Raw genomic sequence first — 22,028 nt, 5'->3', positions numbered from 1 at the left:
ATTGTCTACATTAGTATTTCTTAGACACCATATAGGAGATGAGAGAACAGTAAAAAATGTTAAATAAAAACTATGTGTACCTTAGCTATCTAAGGCTTATGAAAACTGCAATCTTGAAAGAGGAAAACAACATTAGAAATCTTAATGTTCCTCGTCCTGAATAGTGTATTCGTCTAAATATGTAGTTGATCACCCGGTGCAGAGTAAAAAACTTCTCATGATATACCACTGGGAACCTAAAAGCAAGTGATCACACATACAAACATTCGAAGGGAAAATGCGTAAACTCAGAACTCAAACAAATTACTAACAGGACCATGTATGATTTTGCAGCTTAGAATCTACATAAAACAGAACAGTGCAGGTAACCTCTATCTAAATCTCACTACTAACTTTATTCAAACATTTATTCCTAGATCATCCGTACTCCTTCTATGTACAAATCATGCAATATCTTTGTCTAAATCAATGCCAATGCATGCACATGCACAAGTCTGAACTAAACAACATATATGATATAGCATAATTATATGATCTAAAATAGATGCATGATCAGGGGAGGAAGATGGTGAAGCCAAAGATGAGCAACTGAGATTGGGGAATGACGACCGGTGAGCAGCAGCCCATAGTGATGGCCGGCTCCATTCGACCATGACACGAGCAACGCCGGAGCTCCAGCCTAGCTGCTCCTTCACCATGCCCGTCCTACTCATCCCCCGTGCTTCTACACACCAAGCATGAAGACCACACCAGCCAGGCTCTCTTATGGCGATGACCTGCGCCCGATCCAGAATCATGATATGTGGCGGCGCCAGATCGAGAACGCGGGGAGACGCTGTCCTGTGGGGAAGAGAAAGAGGATAACATGGTATAAAATAAAGTAGTCATTTTTCATGTAGTGAAACTTTAGTTTTGGGCAAGATGATCAAAAATAATAATATAACTAATGCAACAGGAGAACCACATATGGAGGCACTCAAGTGGACAGACACAACAGTTCAAACAAACCCAAAAATATCTCATTGTTCACCTTAAACCTTCGGAGGTTTAAACTGCTAGTTGAACTGAAAGGCACCGTTGCTAGGTGACAAAAAATCAGTACGCTCTGCAGTAATTTGATATGATAAAAACCAGTTGGATAAAGACCAAAAAAAGTTATTACCTAGCGAAGTTAGGGTTGCCATAAAAATCTGAACAGTTCCATAAGTTGTCTCTTGATATTATATGATTCATAAAGGAACATGACACATGATTGTGCAAAAATGACTATTGATTCAGTGCCACACTACAGGCAAGGGGATATCGGTAGTCATTAGAATACACAGACTGATAGAAATTATGCACCTGATATTACTTACTACTTCTCTCATCTAGCTGCAGCTAGTTTAGCAAAGAGAACCCAATACCCAAAATCATGAAATGGATGTTCTCTTGGTTAGTATACAAGACTGCTAATTATCTCTATTGCCTCACCACAGAGCAACCAAGCAAAGGGCCATGGAGCACCTCACAACAATAGGAACCTGAAACCTACAGAGGAATGATTTTTCTTGTAACATGAACCACCAAATTAACTACACTCGGCTGCACAGCATGCGATCGCCACCATAGAAAGGCTACCCTACTACTTAACTCTCTCCACAAACTACAAAAAAGCAAGAAAATCAACCCAAACAACATTGTAGGAACGATATGGACAAGACAAAAGAATCTCAACTTGTTCGCTCTTTTTTAGTTGAATAACTCCTTCCAGAGTAAATGGTCAAGCTGGCCGCAAGAAAGAAACACACAAAAACCCGAGAATAGTGCACCAACAAGAAGGGAAAAAATCTACATATGGACAAACTGACAGGGTTTGTGCTTCAGGAACCGAAAGATTTGGGGAGAGAGAGAAGCATACCTAATAGAACTTCACAAGCATGTCAACCCCTTGTTTATTCTCCAATTTCAGCCCTAGCATAGAAGGAAGCCCAACCCTCCCATGAACAGACTTTAGAGTGAAGCTCATTGATGATGGCACTGTTAGCAGTCAGAAACTATATAAGCGAGGCTATTCCGCCTTCTTGTCCCTCTTAAATAGCTTGTACATACATGTTTTAGAGTCAAGAGAAAAAAATGATATCAAGTGAGCATATCTAAAATCCATCAGAATACATACAAAGAATGTGTTACATCTGAAATAAAATGGAACATGCAAATTAGATAGTTACTTATAAGTGAAATACATAATTATTGGTCATCAACAAACAGTCAAGCACATAATTATTAATTGGTAATTATTAATAATATTTAACGATCACCTAGGATATTGGCTCTTCCCGAGAACAAAGAAATTTTTACCTTGACACTAAAGTGACCTAATTCAAATTCATTTCAGAGGGGAAAAGCTATAGTGGAAGCAACAATCCTATAGAGAAATAACATCAAGAAATGGTGCTACTGAATTAGGGTAGAAAAGATAAAAATATAATAACAAAAACGATATCAGATATATTTTATGTGCCCTGCACAAGGTATGTACTAATTAATTAAAGCATGGTATTTCTCAATCTCATGTCAGGTACCAAATATTAGTCCTACAACGTGAAGCTGCAAAGCTGGGACGCAAGAACATATTCCTGAATCTAATCAGCATGTCTTGCTGTTGGAAGAAATTTATATCCTGATTGCTCACATTCACACATCCATCATCGAATCCTGTAGAGCCTACTGAGTACATATTAAGATGCAGTTAGAAGCAAACTAATAAAAGTACGTCCAGACAAGAAATTGATGATATATCTTGTAACAAAAGCAAAAAAAAGTACAGCCGACTTCAAGCCAAATGTAAACATGAGGTTGTGCTACATACACATGAATATAATCATCACATAAACAATCAGAACAAGAACATATCTGTAGCAATAAAATGGCAACTAACATGACTTTGTGCCACCTATAATAAAGTTGAGTAAAAGTTCCAACCATTAGCTAGTTGCATAATCTATAAGAGTTTGGAGTACATATGACGATTCAAAGAGATACGGTAACTCTATAATAACAACATGCCGGCGAAAGCTGAACCCAAGAACAATCCCTGAAAAGCAAAAACTATTGTGCATCTCTACTTTTCTTTGATTCTTTTACGTCGTCTTCCAGATTTTACTATGGTTGAGGTGTGTGTAAATTTGATCAGTCATACAGAACCAAAGCAATGTAGGTGCTCTTAATACTCAAATAAGAATAAACTGGAGAGGTAGCTCATGGTATTCACTTTAGGTATTATTAAGAAATAAGCTTTTGAGAATATGTAATGAATATAAAGATGGTGAGGGCTTCAAGAAACATAATGAACATCAGAATGGGAAGGTGCCATTTTCATTGACATGCCGAAAGAAATGTTGTGAGCAATTCCAAAATGCTAAATCAGATAGACATGTATCACCTACTTGCTGATGACATCTACTTTTGAGCTCTGATGTAAGCATGGCAAAACAGCCCATAGTCAAGACTGGAACCAATGTATTTTACAGAAATGCAGTACGGGGGTGAATAACAAATATGTAATGTGAAGAACTATTGAACTCGAGCTCCGCTAGCATACAAAGAAACTCACAGCAAAAAACATGCACCATGCAACATGTGTATTTACTCACATACTCTACACGGTAACCATATATGCCCTTTTTCCAGTTTGCTGACCTAAGCTTAATTTTATGTCTGGTCAGAGTGGATAGGGAGTTGAGATATGAATGTTAAGCTGGTTTTCCTGTAGACATAGGCATGTCTATCTCAACTATTTTGATTACTTAGCTGTACACATAGGCATGTCTATCTCTGCTATTCTCGGGACAGGGTAAATACTACCCAAACAAAGTATAGAGAAAAGAGAAAGTACAGAGGAAAGTTGAGAATGCTTCTGCAAATACTAAACAACATACATAATTAGTAAGTAGTAACATCACATTCCTTAATAAAGATAAATGGATGGCAAAGATGATGGCACTAATTACTTTATACGTCGAGCAGCCCTATCATGGAAAGGTGAATCCGCCTTCGACGGCAAGGATGTCATAGACAGACACGCAAAGACTGAGATTCGCAACCACCTATAGTGCAAGTCCAAACCTAAACTGAGAAATACAATTAAGAACCATCAAGTGGAACATAATTTCAGCACTGTGATGGTTGCTCCTTTTGGAAGATCAAATGGAAATATCAGACTAAAGCAGACATCAAAGCCTAAAGCATTCAGGAGCTCCTTTAGGAAAGTACTTGCCTCTGTATGTTAAGCAGTGTGAGTATCTCGTTCTGTAACTCAAGATGTTCAGCACAAACTACCTTTGTTGGCACCTTAGGCTTCAAATTTACCTACAAAAAGGTTATAGTAGCAGCATAAGTTCGTAGCAAAATTTGGTAATCATTCTAATGCCAAATGAAGCAGCTACTGCGTGAACCATTTGGTCAAGTGCATGGGTTCTCAAATACACTTTAAGCTGAAAGAGTAGGCATAGTTAGTCAAATTCATCTAAAAAGAAAAATATGCAGATAGATATATCATTCTTCATTTGGTCAATAGACACCTTGATTCCACAACATATATAGCAAGAAAACTTCACATAAATAACCTAACCTACCTACTTGTGATGTGCTTAGCGCAGTGCAAGAATAGATCTTTCCCTTGCAACAAACAAGGATCATCTTTGAAAGTGGGGATACATTTTTTGATGTAATGACCAGAAAACACAATTATAGATCACTTAGATCCCACAAGTCCAGCAAGATAGAAGCAAGACATAAGAAAACATGGTGTGAAATAAAGAAGATACTAACTGCAACTACAAATGGCAGCCAACAGCTAAATATACAACTTGACAGAAACTACTTAAGCAACCAATAGTTTCAGAGCTACCATCCGCAGTGTATCGGGGATGGAGGTATTTGCTACTGCAGTTGGATGTGTAGCAGCTGAAGATGGAAGATTGTTGTTCAAGGGATATACACCGTCAGCAGGAACCGTAACACTAACTGGCAAAAAAAAGGTGTTGCTATAGTTGGTGGTGCAAAATCTCCTGGCCACCCAAACCCACATGCGAAACAAAATTGAAATTAGATAGCAAGGGGAGCTGAATTAGGGTGGAGGAACTCACATGGGGAGGTGTGACCAGAAGGGACGAGCAGTGAGACGCCACGCGGCGGGGAGTCCGCAGCACCAGCGCCATGGCTGGGCCAAGCCGCCTCCCTGGCTCATCAACTACCTTATGCTCAACACCATGAACCGCTTAATCATTAATCCTAAAAAGCAAAGTACCTATTATAGACATACACAGCCAAATCGCACAAATAAGACGCAAGGGGCCCGCAAGAAGGCACTTATCTCATGAGAACACCAAACCGCATGATCACCACTCAATAACCTCACAAGAACAGAGGTTCCCATCTACTATGTATGTCTTGGATCCTCAAGAACCACTAAAATCACTGAACCTAAACACCGAATTACACAAGCATCCAAGAAGCAAGAGCAAAATCACAATTTCGCAATAATGGACAACAGGGGTAAGGTAAGACCCAATTTCCCAAAGCATCCAAGAAACGACAGAAATCACAATCTACATTCATGGACACCGGGGGTAGGGCCAAGAACGGTGGAGGATCCCGGCACAATAGCACGCATCAAGCAACGAATTACAGAAAGGGGGCGCCACGATTCCGCAGGGACTCAGCGGCAATGCAAGATCAGGACGCCCACAACCATGTCATACCAAGAAATAGGGAGGGGGACGAGGGCGGGGGGTGGGGGCGCACCAATATGCATGCACTTGCACCCAGAGCACTTCTTGTGCCGGTGGCGCTGCACTCGATGCAGGGCCCCAGCTTGGCCCCGACCTGCTGGCTGGGCCCCTGCAGCGAGGGGGGCTGCTGCTGATCCCCCTGGGGCGGCATCGCGTAGGCGGCGGCGAAGCCTGTAGTGTCGACGATGAAGTAGCGCGAGGCGGCTCTCCGCAGCACCAACGCCATGGCTGGGCCAAGCCGCCTCCCTGGCTCCCCACGGTGCCCCATCTGAAACCACGGAGCCGCAGCCAACCACCCGGTCCCGCCCAACCTTGCCAGCACATGCCGACGCCGGTCGACGCACCTCCAGGTACTCTTTCCTCTCTCTTTCTCCCTCCTCTCCTTCCTTCTCTCTCACCCTCTCATCTTCTCTCTCTCCTACAGCAGGGACTAATCCATGGCGCTGCATCATCCACATCATGAGTTAATGACAAAGCATGGAAGACCCAAACAAAAATTGCAGTTTAAAAGAAAATGAAGCAGTTTGCTAAATTTTAAGAACATGGAACAACAAAAAGGACTACAGGATAAACACTTGGTGCTGCTATTTTCATGGTATTATCTAATCTAGAATGAAAAGTGTTTATCCTAAAAAATTGTGATATACAAAGATGATAACTTTACCTCATCACCACATGAGAGAACATCAAGAACAGCGTGTGTAGTGCATTGCTTAGCCCCATTGGTCGCTAGCACATGATCTGGGCTATAGGTTAGACCATTATCCTCTGCATATCGATAACCGAGCAACAAGGAAGTCAATTAGACTACTTATTCAATATGGATATTCTGAAAATAAGAAATGCATCCGTGTGCACGTACCCTGAAGCTTGTTGCAGATAGCCTTCCTGAGCTCCATACACCCGGCATTAGCGGTGTAGCTTGTCCAATTTGCTACACCTACAGCACACGTGCCTACAGAAAGTAAGAAAATTACTATAAGTCTGAATGATACAAAGGAATGCCTGAAGCTAAACTGACAGATTGCCAGGGAAATCCGAAGAATTTTCTTGCTACAACTACAGCACACGTGCATGGGATACAAAGAGAAGCCTGCACATTTTTCTTTGTCGCTCAGTACAGCTAAACTGACTGGCAATTTGACTGTTTAGAAGGAAAAAATGAGATTGAGTCGAGAGAAAGAGAGAGGGGCGGCGATGCGCATCACAAATCCTCTCCTCGTCCCTACAGAAACCCCAAAGCACCCCCTGCAGGCGGAAGGATTGGATTCACAGAACACGCAAAATCTGGTGGTTGAGGAGCTCACCAAGATCCGGGAAAATCCATGGGAGGGACAGGGAAAAAGAAAGATCAGACAAATTCGATCTCACCTTCTCTTCTCGCTTGGCGTCGGCGGGGACCAAGGAAACGGTGAGCTGCTGCTTCCTACCGGCGTCCTCTAGGCGACGGCGACGGCGGCACGGATGGCTCGAAGGCAAGGACGACGGTGATGGCACTGCGGACTGCTCTACAACGGGAGAGGAGTTTAACCTGCCGCAGCATCCTCCTCTAGGCACCTCATACACCGCGACATGGAGCCGCCCCTCTGGCCACCGCGGCCACGGAACGCCACGCCGCCCTCGTCTTGCCTCCCCAGCTTCTTCAGCAACATCCGCTCTCTCGCTCGCCTCCACCCCCATGTCCCGTCCTGGCAATAGACACGACGCCTCTCTCCCGCATGCTCCCAAGATCAAGATCGAGTGACGGCACCGGACACGGACAAGAGATGGGGAAGGCGGCCCATCTGAAACCACGGAGTGGATCGAGCCGCCGCTAACCGCCAACCTAAGCGATGGGAAGGCGGGGAGGAGGAAGAGGCGAGGCGGTGAAGGAGTAGCAGGCGGCGGCGGGGCTCCTAGGGCGCAGAAGAAGGAGGAGGAGGTGGTGGGAGGGAGCGGCGGCGGACGAGGGAGGGAGGGAGCTCGTTTTTTCCAAAGATTCTTGCAGTCCTTGAACCATTATCAAATCTTTGTTTTCAGCTCGTTTTTTCCAAAAATGACATGTAATTCTTGGGTTTATTTCTAATATATATGCGTAGCCTTTTGGGTTTGTTCTTGAGTATAGGGATCCCACATTATTAAGAGGGGATCGATGGGGTTTAAAGAGATAAGCCCAAGCTCACACTTTCTAACATATTTCACGTTCACTCCTTACCCAATATTCCACTCATATCCAGTGCAAATGCTACACCCATACTCCAGCCAAGAAACTCTGCTTCTATACTTCACGGAAAAAATGTATAGGACTTCCTAATCTATAGTGCACCACCTGTGCTCCACTGCCATCACTGTCGTAATGGATGTCAGGTCTATTGTCCTAGCACTGGATGTCCGGTACACACCGAAAATCCGGTCCCCGGGCACCAGTGGCTATGTGATTTGGGCTGGACTTATGGTTGGCACCGGTTGTCCCGTGGCTCAATGTTCCACCAGATGTCCGGTACTCCACGGGATGTTCGGTCCCTCCTGCATCTTCATGTACATGACTTTCAAACACTGGATGTTTGGTACACACCGGATGTCTGGTCCATCACCCTGGCTCTGGATGAGCATACAAGAAATCCGGCCAGAACCCAACAGAAGCTATGTTATCCGAGCAGGATGTCCAGTATGCACCAGATGTTCGGTAGCTGAATGCACCACTGGATGTCCAGTACTTTACCGGATGTCCGGTCCCCCACTATGTTCTTTGCCTACGATGTTCATATCGCTGTGCATGTCTTCCAGCCACCAGGTGTCCAGTGATACAACGGATGTTCGGTACTTAACAACCACTTTACACTCAAACGGCTCTATTCGGAGCTACACTATATATACCCCTCTCCCATTCCGGGAGTTGGTTGACCACTTCATTCAAAGCAACCCTAAAACACCCAAGTGCTCCCTCTCACTCCCTCCTTCACCAAATCTTAGATCCCGGAGAGATTTCTGAGAGTTCTTGAGAGATTTTCCACCAAGTGATAGATACATTCCTCCCCCTCTCTTGACCAAAGGAAATCTTGATTTGAGCAAGTCTTAGCTTTTTCCCATTGTTCTTGTTATTGTTTGAGGTTGGAGACTCTTAGGCGGTAGGAGTTCTTCGGAAAGGAATCAGTTGTTGTGATTACCCCCGAAAAGCTTATGAAGGTTTGGAGGCCGCCTCAAGGTCTACCACTAGTGGTTGAGAATCGCCTTCGTGGTGATATCTCAAGGAGAATAGGGTGATCCGTCGAGATGTATTGTGCCTTCATGGTAACACCCGCCCCTTCAACGGTGACTATCTTCCCTCCAAGGAAGTGAACATCGGGATACATGCTTTCGGTTAACCCTAACCCTAACTCCTTACTTATGGTTACTTGTGCTTTGTTTTACTTGCTATATCTTATTGTGGTTGCTTGCCTTTCTACTTGTTGAGTATATTGCTAGCACTAGTATCACTTTTGCAATTCTTAGGCTCACTTTCATATTCCTCATAATTGCCTAAAATTCCCAAGTAATAATTAAAAATTGTAATTATACCTATTCACCCCCCACCCCACCCCACCCCCCACCCTCTAGGTAGATCTTTGATCATTTCTAGCAGAAAGCACAACTTCTAAGAAATTTTGTTGGACATAAAGATGTGAAAATATCTCACTGGCAATGACCCTAATCAATAATAAAAGCCCTAGGATTGTCAAAAAAAAATACTCCCACTACAAGCCTGATGTAAATGTGTCTTTATCGATTTGATTACCAGAAGAAGATTTCTTTACTGTGAATGGTATTCATCGTGCTCAACATCTAGTATTTGTATCAAGCTTGTTTCTGGCTCTCTGCTAGTTGATTTCTATGCATAGCCAGCTGCACTTTTTTTGTGTTTGCCTCTCTAGGAACATCGCAGATATATTCCAGAAGTTAATTAAGCTTGTCTTTTGGCTCTTTGACATTGATTGCTAGTCATTGCCAAGCGCGTAATATCTCAAGTAAAGTTCTGCTCGTTTTCTATTATAACATTTTTTGCGAATAAAGTACTAATGTGTAAAAATTAGCTCTACATGGTACTACTAACAGTAGTACTAACATTAATTAAGGCATGGCTTAGTGACTTTGGTACCAATGGGATAGAAATGACACTTATTTATTTAGCATGGTCTCTCTTACTGCTTCTCCTAGCTACCACCCATGTTACAATGCATTATCCAAAAGTAGATGTATGTATACTAATCGAGTGAGTATTTATTTATTTAACGAACAGTCCCTGCAGTTTCTTCCCTTCTAGCTGTGTGTGCATTATACCAGCTTTTTCATGCTATGTGCTTTGTTGGGTGTTCATTCTATGTCCTCTTCATTTAATCTGGTACAATATAGTGATGATACACCTTTCTTGTTATCTTACTCAATATCTTGATTGTTTATCTTCTTTCGTGTGATCTTCTTCTTACACCTTTGTGTAAGCTACATGGCTAGGCATATTGAATGCTACCCAGGAATATATGACAATCATATGTACATATTAGAAATGTACGAGTCGCTAGAGTCACCATTATTACTTACAATCTACAGTCTGTACACTGTGAGAACATTTTCCAATCACATTTTGCAGGAAAACAAAGAAACCCTTGCTACAGGCAATAGGTCATCAAATATTGGGCATAGTATGGCAATGAAGGAAAGAATGAAGACAGAAAGATTCTCAAGCAATGAAAATCTTCCTCCGTGGTATTAGGAATGGAAATATTCAGTTTCAATGTAACCTTGGCTAAATTGTCATCATTTGATGTTGCTGTGAACCTTTGTTGCATTGCAAAGATTGAACTTTTTACAAAGTCTTATGTTAAATGTTCTCCTTTTGCTTTATTTTCTACTACCTCCGTTTGAAAATAACTGACGCAAGGAGTTATTTCCGAACGGAGGGAGTATGTACTGGCAAGTTTCAGTTTAAAGCAAAACATTGTTGTATGTGTGAACAGTAGAGGTTCAATGTTATATTGTTCCTCATTTTGGTGTTGGCAAGGATTTCACCTCTAAATCGTAGTGCCAGCCAAACATGAAATTTGGATTTGGGGTCTCGATTCAGCCAATACCCTTACCAAATGAAATGAAATCAGGCGACCCAAACAAGCGGTAATTGTTCTGTTGAGCTCAGAATATGGGTGGATTGTATTGAACTTTGTAATCATTGATGGAATTCTTACAGCATCAGTTCATGTCAGCGCTCCATTCTACTGCCTCCGTTCCTAAACATAAGTCCTTTTAGTGATTCCAATGTGGACTACATAGAAAAGCAAAATGAGTGAATCTACAATTTAAAAGATGTCTATATACATCTGTATGTAGTCCTTATTGAAATCTCTAAAAAGACTTGTATTAGGAAGGAGGAAGTAGTATGCATCATTGCACTCAATTACTGGATACCATTTTCTTGGGACGTACTAGTATGCATCATTGCAGTTCACGAATTTAAGAAAGCTTCAGTCATCAGAAATGCACAATGTTGTTACAGACATGTCACATGTTAGGTTAACTCCTCTCTCCCAGCCTAAAGATCGGTGTCTATCAAGGATGAGCACATTGACAAACGACAAGGTACATGGAGGAATCAAGCCATAGCAGAAATCCTCTTGTACAAAGGAGCAAAAGTTAAAACACAAGACAAAATTTCATTGAAATAAGCTGGCAACCCTTAAAATGATGAGGTCCAACAGAAAGCACAAAGATAAGAGTTATGTTGGAATTTCAACAAGCCCAGTCCACATGTTATGGAATTCACCCAAGTATGGATGATGAGATTCCAGAGGGACAAATAAGTATTATTGCATGTTCTAGTAAAAGAACTTGGACTTTCGCCGTTATCTAGTATCCCCAGTAATCATTACGGATCTCATCATCAAACTTCTTCTTGAGTTCAGGGTGCTTCGCGAAGTACTCGTCTGCTGTCATTGTGCTGATCTTTTTCTGCATGTGTAAACAAGATGTTAGGATGAATGTAAAAGCAACTGGTACCAAATTTGTCAAAGATCCACCTCACCTTCATCTCTTTCAATTCAGCAATCTCCTTCTCTATCCTCTCTGATTCCTTCAGAGATGTCTTCTCTGCTTCCTTCATTTCGATTAACTATGCATTTTCAAAAGAAAGTTCATAAGGATCTGAGTGGAAGAGCCATCAGTGGCAATCCAATTTGTACCAAAGAAGGTGCCTATGCGAATAACAGGAAAGTGAAGCATATTTATAATGGTGAATCCTCACCAGAGCATCAAACTTTGGCTTGTACTCAGGAGTGACAGTGTCAACATACTTTGGGATCTCAATGCCTGCATTAGTTCCGTTGATTGGTGTATCAATGAGAGGTTAAACAGATTGAATGAGCATAGACTAGCGAGACTAACAGCTATACTGGAAAGTAGCAAAAACTAAATGCTAAATCATTTGGTGTGAATAAATCAAAATACATAGCAGGATTGAAATTCCTAACACTGTCATACAACATATTGCTAGGGGCACCCTCAAGAAGGGAGATGAAACCTAAAACATGATGTATTAGAATGCATACATGAAGTATACAACACTACTATAATATTGTGAAGGGAGCATTTTGAACTATAAGCAAGTTACAGTTGGTATCCTAATTCTTAATCTTCGGAAGACATACAATCCACTAGTTAAAAATCCAACATTAAATCAAAACCATCTTGTTTACAAATTTATAGCACACTGGCTTCCTAGAAATGCAAGTAGATGGAGAGTACGAAATACACATACTATCATAAGCCTCCTTGTACATATCCACAACTTTCGATCCGATTCCCTTTTTGTAGTATTCCCAGTCAATTGGCTTTGGTTCCTGCAGTAGCAATAGATATAGATCTCTCATATCAGTCGATATGCCGGAAATGGCGATGCATGTTTCATATGTAGCCGTAAGACTAGCATACGCAAGTTAAATTCAAAGATACCAAACAAACAGGGTTAAACTTTACAAGCATGTAACATGCCAAAGAAGGCTACTTAGTTCATCCATGCATGCCTCTATTGAGAACCTCACAAGAGTTTCCAATTTCATGTTCAAAAGCAATATTTGGATTACAAGAGAGATGAAATAAGCCACACCTTTTCCAGTCGGTAATGTTGGGGTGCGTAGTGATATAGGAATATGTAGTTCTACACGCAGAAAAATATAAGATGTACCAAAGATATAAGAGGAACAATAGGGCGAGACACGGGACGTACTATCCATCCAGAAATTCCCCCAAATGTTCTTGCTCATGTCTCGACCTCCTCTCAAATCCTCACATCAAATCCCTAAATCGTTCAATAGTTTAATAACTAAACCAACTGGGCAAGTAAATCCTAAAGGCGAAACCGAGATTTGATTGTCCCCCGATGATGGATCTGCGAATCCCATCTTGCTCCAGGAGCAGATCCCGGGCGCAACCGCGTGGGCTATCGAAACGTAATGATTCCCCCGATCTGATCTGACCGAGGACCAAACCCTAGGCACATTTGCCAGATCGGCGCGAGACAGGGATGGGGCCCCGGCGATTGGGAGGATACCTGGGAGAACTTGGTCTGGAGCTGGTGGTTGACGTCCTCGAAGGTGCGGCGGAGGTTGGCGAACTCCTTCCGGGCCTCGTCGGAGACGAGCATCTTGGCCAGGCCGTCCCAGTCGATCGCCTTCCCGGCCTTGGCCGCAACGTCCGTCACCTTCTTCACCCCGCTCATCTTCGGCTCTGGATCTGCTAAACTTGCTAGGGCTGTGTGACTCTTGATTGTTTCAGGAGTTCTGTCCAGACTCCAGAGTAATATGTCCCTGTTATCTCCTTCAGAAAAAAAAAAAGTTTATGCGGCGCTAAAATGACGGGCGGTCAGGGCTTCCCCTCTCCAGGCAATTTCAGCCGCCAGATCTTCATCAAAACGATCTCAGCCATTTGGGGCTGTGGAGCAGGCTTTCCGTTACACTGGTGACTGTTTATTAATGGGGCCTGCTTCGGTGTGGTGTTTAAGGGCGACCACGCACCAACCCTAGTGGGCCAGCCCATGTAGAGCGAGATTCGATGGCATTTTATTTCCTCTGGGTTTGCTCGATCGCATTAGAAAAAACTGAACGAAAAATGCATTAAAAAAACGTGAATTCAAACCTGTTCATGGATTTTGAAAAAGTTCATCAAAAATGAGAAAAAATTCATGGATTTTGAAAAAAAAAGGTCATCAGATTTGAAAAAAAGATCATCAACTTTGGAAAGAGTTAAACAAAAATTAAAAAAGTTCATCAAATTTTAAAAAATCATTGATTTGAAGAAAAAATCACATATCTGCAAACAATTCGTCAAACCAGGAAGAACAAAAAAAGAAGGAAAAACAAAAAAAAGAAATAAAAGAAGGAAAAGGTTGTAACTTACCAGATCCTGTTGGGTGGTTACACCAGCCTACCTTGATGAGGTAGGTTGCTTGTTCGATTCACAACTAGGGCGCATTTTGATTGCCTAGTGTTAAAGTGAATGACTATGAGAAGCGAGGCATATCCAGCTACTCAGCTCTCACCGGAATATATTACAAAAACCTAAAGTCTAAAAAGTGCAGGACGCGCCTGCTACGCCCGTTGGATCTTAATCGCGCATCTTCAAGTGTTTCTTGGTCGGAGCGAACTGTCGCGCGAAACAAACCTCACAAAGGGGCCATACACGCGTTCGTCCACCAGGTTCTCTCGTTGGAAATCCACCCCCGTCTCTCTCGTAGACGTATTCCATTTTCACCAAAATCAATCGTTGTCAAATCGGGAGGCGTTGTAGGGAACTGCCGGAGTTGAGAGACGCATAACCGCCACTAGAGAAGAGAAACGGGTATGTACGTGCGTGCACCAGGGCGTTCGTGGGGTCCTCGTGACGCTCGAGGGGCTCGCGCCGCGCATCGACGTGGCTTCCTGTTAGAGTATATAGACGTATCTCTGTATTTTGCTAGACTAGGGTTTGTAATCATCTCGTGCCTTATCTCTACGAGAGACTTCTTACCTTCCAAGTCTTATACTCTATGTAAACCGTCCGAGAGGCTCAATACAACAATCCAACGCATTACGTCAATCTCACTCTTTATCATTTTACATGGTATCAGTCTAGTCTCGATCCAACCTTTAGCCGCCGGCGCCGCTTTCGCATTGCACCGCCCCGGGGCGGTCTTTCTCCATGATCGCCACCGGGGGTCGCGTCGCCCGTACCTAGGGTTCCTCTGCCGATATTCTTGGAAAACATAGCATGCAATTTTTAAAAAAATTCTACGCTCACACAAGATCTATCTAGAAGATGCATAGCAACGAGAGGGAAGAGTGTGTCCATGTACCCTGTAGACTGAAAGCGGAAGCGTTAACTTTACGCGGTTGATGTAGTCGAACATCTTCTCGAATCAACCGATCAAGTACCGAACGTACGACACCTCCGAGTTCTGCACATGTTCAGCTCGATGACGTCCCTCAAACTCTTGATTCAGTAGAGGTATGAAGGAGTCGATGAATTCCTTCGGCACGACAACATGATGACGGTGTTGGTGATGTGATCCGCGCAGGGCTTCGCTTAAGCACCGCGAAAATATGATCGGAGGAGTAAACGGTGGAGGGGGGCATTGCACACGGCTAAGACAATTGTTGTGTCTTTGGGATGCCCCCTTGTCCCCGTATATAAAGGAGGAGGGGGAGGCCGGCCGACCCTAGGGGGCGCGCCAAGTGGGGGGAGTCCTACTAGGACTCCCAATCCTAGTCGGCTCCCCCCTTCCTTCCAACGAAGAGGGGGGAATGGGGGGAGAGGGAGAAGGAAAGGGGGGGGGGACCTCGCGTGGCCTGCCTCCTCCTCTCCCATATGGCCCATGAGGCCCATTAACTTTCCCGGGGGGTTCCGGTAACCTTCCGGTATACCAAAAAATTTCTGAATCTTTCCGGAACCATTCCGGTGTCCGTATATAACCTTTCAATATATCAATCTTTACCTCTCGACCATTTCGAGACTCCTCGTCATGCCCATGATCTCATCCGGGACTCTAAACAACCTTCGATCACCAAAACACATAACTCATATAATACATATTGTCATCGAACGTTAAGCGTGCGGACCCTACGGGTTCGAGAACTATGTAGACATGATCGAGACACCTCTCTGGTCATTAACCAATAGCGGAACCTGGATGCTTATATTGGTTCCCACATATTCTACAAAGATCTTTATCGGTCGAACCGCAATGTCAACATATGTTATTCCCTTTGTCATCGGTATGTTACTTGCCCAATATTCGATCGTCAGTATCTTCATACCTAGTTCAGTCTCGTTAGCGTCAAGTCTCTTTACTCGTTCCGTATTGCATCATCTCCTAACTAACTCATTAGTCACATTACTTGCAAGGCTTCATATGATGTGCATTACCGAGAGGGCCCAGAGATACCTCTCCAATACTCGGAGCGACAAATCCTAATCTCGATCTATGCCAACCCAACAAACACCTTTGGAGATACCTGTAGAGTATCTTTATAATCACCCAGTTATTTTGTGTCGTTTGATAGCACACAGGGCATTCCTCCGGTGTTCGGGAGTTGCATAATCTCATAGTCGGAGGAATATATATTTGACACGAAGAAAGCAGTAGCAATAAAACTGAACGTTCATTATGCTAAGCTAACAGATGGGTCTTGTCCATCACATCATTCCACTAATGATGTGATCCCGTTTATCAAATGACAACTCATGTCCATAGCTAGGAAACTTAACCATCTCTGATCAATGAGCCAGTCTAGTAGAGTCATACTAGGGACACGTAGTTTTGTCTATGTATTCACACATGTATCAAGTTTCTGGTTAATACAATTCTAGCATGAATAATAAACATTTCTCATGAATAAGGAAATATAAAATAACAACTTCATTATTGCCTCTAGGGCATATTTCCTTCAGATATAATTAATCGCCTGCCCTAGAGAGTCAATTCCCCGATCCTTTGATTCCGATTTTTCTCTCTCCCACCGGTCGCATTGATCGTCCTTTTCTTTTTGGTTTTATGATCTAAGATCAGTTTGCATCGCACGCCGCCGCCGTCGACCTTCATGCGCCTCTACTTCGACACCGGCGCGACCACCCGACCTCTTCTTCAACCAGGCGGCCTCGCGCGACGGGGCGGCCGGTCACGGCCATCATCTGCGCATCTGCTCGCTTGTCGCTCTGCGCCGGTCGTCACCGCCCTACTCCGAACGAGATTCTCCATCACCTCCCGCCTCCCCCGCGTGTGTACGACCGCCTCCCCACGGCGTCGCTGCTCAGGTGTCATTGTTGCATTGGTCGCTCGTGTCTCGCTACCCGCATCGGCGTTGCGTTGGCCGCTCGGGTGCCGGTGCGCTCATCCGCGCGTCATCACACCGGCAGTCGTCGCCGGCTTCAGGTCGGACTCCGCCACCACCCCGCCTCCATCGAAGGTTGGAGGTGTGCAAGTTCGAGGAGTCGTTCGCTATAAGAGTATTGTCCTCCTTGATAATCTCCGAACATCCTTGAAGAAGGCTCCATACTCCAGAGAAGCCATCGGGGCCTGGCGCTTTGCCACAAGGAAGATAAAAAAATTGCCTTCCTCACCTCTCCTCCGTAAATGCCGCCCAAAGTCTAAAAGATCACAAGCAGACATCAAATTGTTGCCCCAATTGATGTCCATGTGACGTGGCAGCCAACGTTTGGTGACCTTGGCAAAGTGGTCTTGGATGATAGCCTTTTTGTGATCGTGGTCGATAACCCAACTGTTGTTGTGCTTGAGACGGCAAATGAAGCCCTTTCTTTCTTTTATGGTTGACACGCAGGTGAAAGAAACGAGTGTGCCCGGCCGAAAGAAGGCTCAAGAAAAAAGTAGTTGTTCTGGAGCGTGCGGAAAAAGACAAATTTCAAGAATCACCAACCACGAAGATGGAGATGCTTAAGGACGTTGTTGATCATGTAACAATTTTTTTTTTGACATGTCATGATGCAACATTGAAATGAATGACATGTCGTGAAGCTTTTGGCATTGCGAGTGGATCTACATATCATAATACGAGAAGGCTCCGCGTTTTCATTATGTGTTGCCGCTGAGATCAGGTATATTAATCATGGAAGCCGTTGCCACTGTAGTTCTATCTTACAGAAGATTAAGCGATGTCGAGGACGTTTTGTTCAAGTTGAATTTATTCATGAGACATGAGAGAGCGTCTAATGTTGAGGCTCATGAGTCATGACTAGCCCGTAGTTCTCTTACCCTAGCTCGAAAATGCTAAATAAGTGTGTGCATCATGAGAGTGGACAGGTAGGGCAACCGTGTTATTTCATTCTGTTCTTGGGTTCTTGGATACTATACCAAGATTAGATCGATCCAGCTCGCCCCCACATACTCCGTCCCATAATTCTGCACAAGCACGGCAGCCCCCACAATCGATCACCACGGTGCGTCGCGTTAATCCGAACTGCTGCCGGCTGCACGATCTGCCGGCCCGGGACACATGCAATCCCTCACTGCAGTTATGCACGCAAAGGGCACTTTTCCAAGGACAGAAGAATTAAGGCACCCAGGCCACCTCGCTGCGAATGCAGCAGTTTATTGCAGTCACGGCTACAGCCAAGTCGCGCCCGTAAACATGCATTTTCGTCAGCGTGCACCGTGCATCCTCCATTAACGCGATGTGTACATTTTCTCTTGTTGCACGACTGCACCTTGGCCGGCTTGGCGGGCGATCAGCCCTCTTGTTGCACGGCTGCCGCTTTTCCTGCGGGTTCGGTCACCAGTCCAATCCGTAGTAACCGCCTTGTGTTGAAACCGTGAAAGGACCGCGTAAAAGGCGGAGTTTGACGAACGGGAACGGTGCGATTGTTAGCACGTCGGTTAGATTAATGGCGTGGGGTTCGTACCTACGGATAGATGAGAGAAAGATCGACTTTTCCATTAGTATATAGCCATCCAGGTAGTGTACTAGGCGTGATGTGTTTTTGTTGACAAGAGTGAGAGCTAGTCTGCTGATTAACTGCTAGTCCTACGGTACCAGAAGGAAAATTGCGTTAGCTAGACACAGAGGCTACTCCTACTGTGCTGACGGATGATACGTGCAGCCTAAAAAAACGGCAGTCACTATCCGAAGACAACCTTCTAGAAAATTTAGAAGGATTTACCTATTGACGCAGTATGTGTTTTGACACGAGTTACATAGTAACATGTTATTACAAAATTCCAAATCTGTTCTAAACGCATGTTATAAAATATCTGCTGTGAATAGACACTCATGAATTTCACAGGAGGTTTTCTGTTTCTTTACCTTCTTCGAAAAACTCGTGAATTTCAGACTTTTTTAGGCATCATTAGCCATAGGAGAAAAAAAAACTACTTTCATTTAAAAGCATCTTATATTTTGATATGGAGGGAGTATATGTGGTCACGGAGAAAATATCATGTCTGAAGGAACACCGATGGTCCGATAAGAGCCACATCTCTAGTTCGGTGCATGCCGAGAGGCTACGGCAATGTCAAAACAAAAAATGACATCCACGCCAATGTCACGTAATAATACACTATCCGAACTCCGCCAAGAAAAAGAAAAACAGTGTGTGAACTCGCTACCGTTGTCGTGTAACAGTCCCGTGAGAGCACTCGGAAAGAATCGGGGCCGCTGCTCCAATCATCCAACGATCACCAGGAGAAGGCGCGGCACATGTTCCTGGGGGAGCAGCCGCGGGCCGACGCAGAAGCGTCCAAAACGAGTAGACAGCGGCCGGGATAGATAGAGATCGATCGCGCCATGACGGGCACAGCTGCTGTGCTGCGCTGCCAGTGCAGATCGGACCACCCCGGCCACGGATGTGCCTGCGAGTGACCACGTACCCGAACCGAAGACATGTGCACTTCGTGACCATCTCTTGTCTTGTGGGACCGTGTCATGCCACTGAACGGCGAGTGCCGGGCTTCGGGTACCGCTCCATCCGCATGTGTGTGGCTATGGCGACGCCGTGGCGGGTGAGGGTAGAGGGTGGTGATGCCGAGCCGACGGGGACAGGATCACAGGAGGGTGCGTGCGTCTTGTCCAGCATCCGTCCAACGCCTGCTGTGGACTGTGGTGCATCGTTTCCCTTCCCTGCATTCGTGTCGACGTGCGTGTGCCCAGGTTTTGTTTCACCACTAATCCACGTGTCATGTTTTTTTAGCTGACATGTCATGGTGCTGGTTGAAACGGGTATTGTTGGGATCGTAAGAGCATCACCAGCCTTTACAATGATCTAAAACGTCTTTATTTGTTTACCGAGTGCGTATTGTTTTGGCCCCATATCGCATACATAGTACGTAACATAGATAAACATTGGACAACAGAATGTAACATCTGACGTCCTACGTACTAGGACATACTAAAAGAAATGCATAAAACGAACCTAAAATTACCCCTACTTCTCCTCAGAGGAGAGCTTGATGACCCCACGCTGGAGCCACCCGCCTCATGGTCGTTGGCGGCAGGACAAATCAAGGGCATATCCTCGTCGGGCTCCTCCATGAAAAGTTGATATTGCTTGACGTTGCAGAGTCTTATTTTGCAACGATTCACGCAACCACCCGCTCAGACTTGAGGGTACCATCATTCTGGGCGACGACGATGCCTAATTTCTAGGATCATCTGAAACATTTCCGGTGGCTAATTTCTCATTATCTCTTATCTCTTAGTGCTCCTACAAACTACTAGTTGTTAAGCGTGTCACACCCTACATGTTTGATAATATGTGGAAATGACTCGACACACTTTCCAGTCAATAATTAACAATGAGATCCGGACAACCATGATAGTTCCCACATATTTATGAATATCTTTATTCAGCAAACATTTTCTCCGCATACAATTTCATTTCCTTCACAATACGTAACAAAACCTAGGCAACACTTGTGAAGCAACACCTTGACCACTATACCAAGTTGAGTATCTCTTTATCGTCGAAGGAGCAAATACCAGTCTTGAACTATCTAGCACCTTGACACACTTTTCGGGTGTCGTTGTAAGCTCCATTTATGACACCCAATTACGAGTAACATTAACGATCCCAAAGCAACTATCTGGTATGAAGGTCTGCGATATTCTCATGGTCCAAGGACAAGAGTGAAAGTTCCAGATAATATGGTAATACTGACAACATAGTGACGTTAGGATCTCACAGTATATCACAAATTGGGTCTATCCGACACCATTGTTCTATCAACAACGTGTTCTCATTATTGTTGACATCCTTATTACTCTTAACAATGCCCTGTGATCAGGAAAACTTAATCATGTGCAATATATGAGCTAGTCTTAGAGGTGAGATTAGGGATTTGTTTGGTGTTTATGTTTTCATATATGCTACCACTAGTAGAAAATGGCCCATTTGACCCAGTTCCAGAGGCCCTTTAGCCCCGGTTCAGGAACCAGGACTAAAGAGTGGGGACTAAAGCCCAAACCCTCCCGGTTCACTTACGATCCGAGATAGAAGGGCTCCATGTGGCCGCCGCGGGGCTCGCAGGCAGGAGGACCTTTAGTCCCGGTTGGTAATACCAACCGGGACCAATAGGCCTCCACGCGTCAGTAATTGGCAGGAGCTGGGTTTTTTTGAAGGGGGTGGGGGGGGGGGGGGGGGTAGGGGTTTTGGAGGGTTAATTTAGGGGTTTCACATTGTGTTAGCTAGTTAATAGAGAGAGGTGTCCTCTCTTATCTCCGTGCTTGGTCGACGCTAGCTACTATACATATAGAGAGAAATGTCCTCTCTTATGCGACTATAATTTTGTGGAATGCAACGGAGAGGAAAACATTTCTACTTAATTAAACATCTCATTGCATAACAACTTCACTTCCTGTACATAACAACTTGACAATGCATAAACAACTGCAATATATAACAGGTTCAGCATACTGAACATAAACATTGACACTTGTCTAACTGACACTCACCGCATTTCTTCATTTCTGCTTCTCCTTCATCTTCTTGGTGTGGCCAGAGTGGCGAATGCCGACGCGAATGTAGGTCTGTGCCTCGATTGGCATGCTCATGTCGCCGAGCTACGGGATCCCCGGCGCCACCATGTACAGGTCGTCGCCGACAGGCGGCTGCAGCTGCTGCGCCACCTCCCCCTCGTTGTCGTCCTCCACCTCCACCACCACGTCCGCACCTGGCTCGTCCTCCTACTCCTCCTCCTCCTCATCTTCACTACTCTCTCCCTCGCTATCAGAGTGGACAATCACCTGCTTCACTGCAGCTGGTCTGGCGACC

At 44.4% G+C, this 22,028-nt stretch overlaps 2 protein-coding genes across 13 annotated transcripts; both read right to left on the bottom strand.

The window, feature by feature from the left end:
* Window positions 1-303: 303 nt before the first annotated feature.
* Window positions 304-7,784, bottom strand: LOC123045393 (uncharacterized). Of its 12 annotated transcripts, XR_006421379.1 has the most exons (10): window positions 7,146-7,776; window positions 6,637-6,729; window positions 6,439-6,542; window positions 5,788-6,217; window positions 5,130-5,233; window positions 4,259-4,350; window positions 3,993-4,112; window positions 2,565-2,706; window positions 1,901-2,019; window positions 304-840 (listed from the first exon to the last, which is right to left on the bottom strand). XR_006421379.1 is itself a non-coding variant. In XM_044468432.1 (9 exons), exons 2-8 carry the CDS (start codon window positions 6,671-6,673, stop codon window positions 1,935-1,937), a joined length of 972 nt encoding a protein of 323 aa, XP_044324367.1. In that variant the 5' UTR covers window positions 6,674-6,714; window positions 7,146-7,780; the 3' UTR covers window positions 304-840; window positions 1,901-1,934. The 12 variants fall into 12 exon arrangements, 8 of the variants coding, with proteins under 8 accessions (XP_044324367.1, XP_044324366.1, XP_044324369.1 ...); XM_044468432.1 differs by lacking the exon at window positions 2,565-2,706 and having other exon boundaries at window positions 6,637-6,714; window positions 7,146-7,780; XM_044468431.1 differs by lacking the exon at window positions 2,565-2,706.
* A 3,630-nt stretch (window positions 7,785-11,414) lies between these two features.
* On the bottom strand, window positions 11,415-13,650 carry LOC123045392 (ATP synthase subunit d, mitochondrial). The gene is made up of 5 exons (XM_044468430.1): window positions 13,327-13,650; window positions 12,535-12,616; window positions 12,022-12,086; window positions 11,803-11,889; window positions 11,415-11,729 (listed from the first exon to the last, which is right to left on the bottom strand). The coding sequence occupies exons 1-5, from the start codon at window positions 13,492-13,494 to the stop codon at window positions 11,628-11,630; spliced, it is 504 nt and encodes a 167-aa protein (XP_044324365.1). The 5' UTR covers window positions 13,495-13,650; the 3' UTR covers window positions 11,415-11,627.
* Between the last annotated feature and the right edge of the window lie 8,378 nt (window positions 13,651-22,028).

This window comes from Triticum aestivum, chromosome 2B (assembly GCF_018294505.1).
Source record: "Triticum aestivum cultivar Chinese Spring chromosome 2B, IWGSC CS RefSeq v2.1, whole genome shotgun sequence".
Lineage (NCBI taxonomy): Eukaryota > Viridiplantae > Streptophyta > Magnoliopsida > Poales > Poaceae > Triticum > Triticum aestivum.
This window is presented reverse-complemented; position numbering and strand designations above follow the sequence as displayed.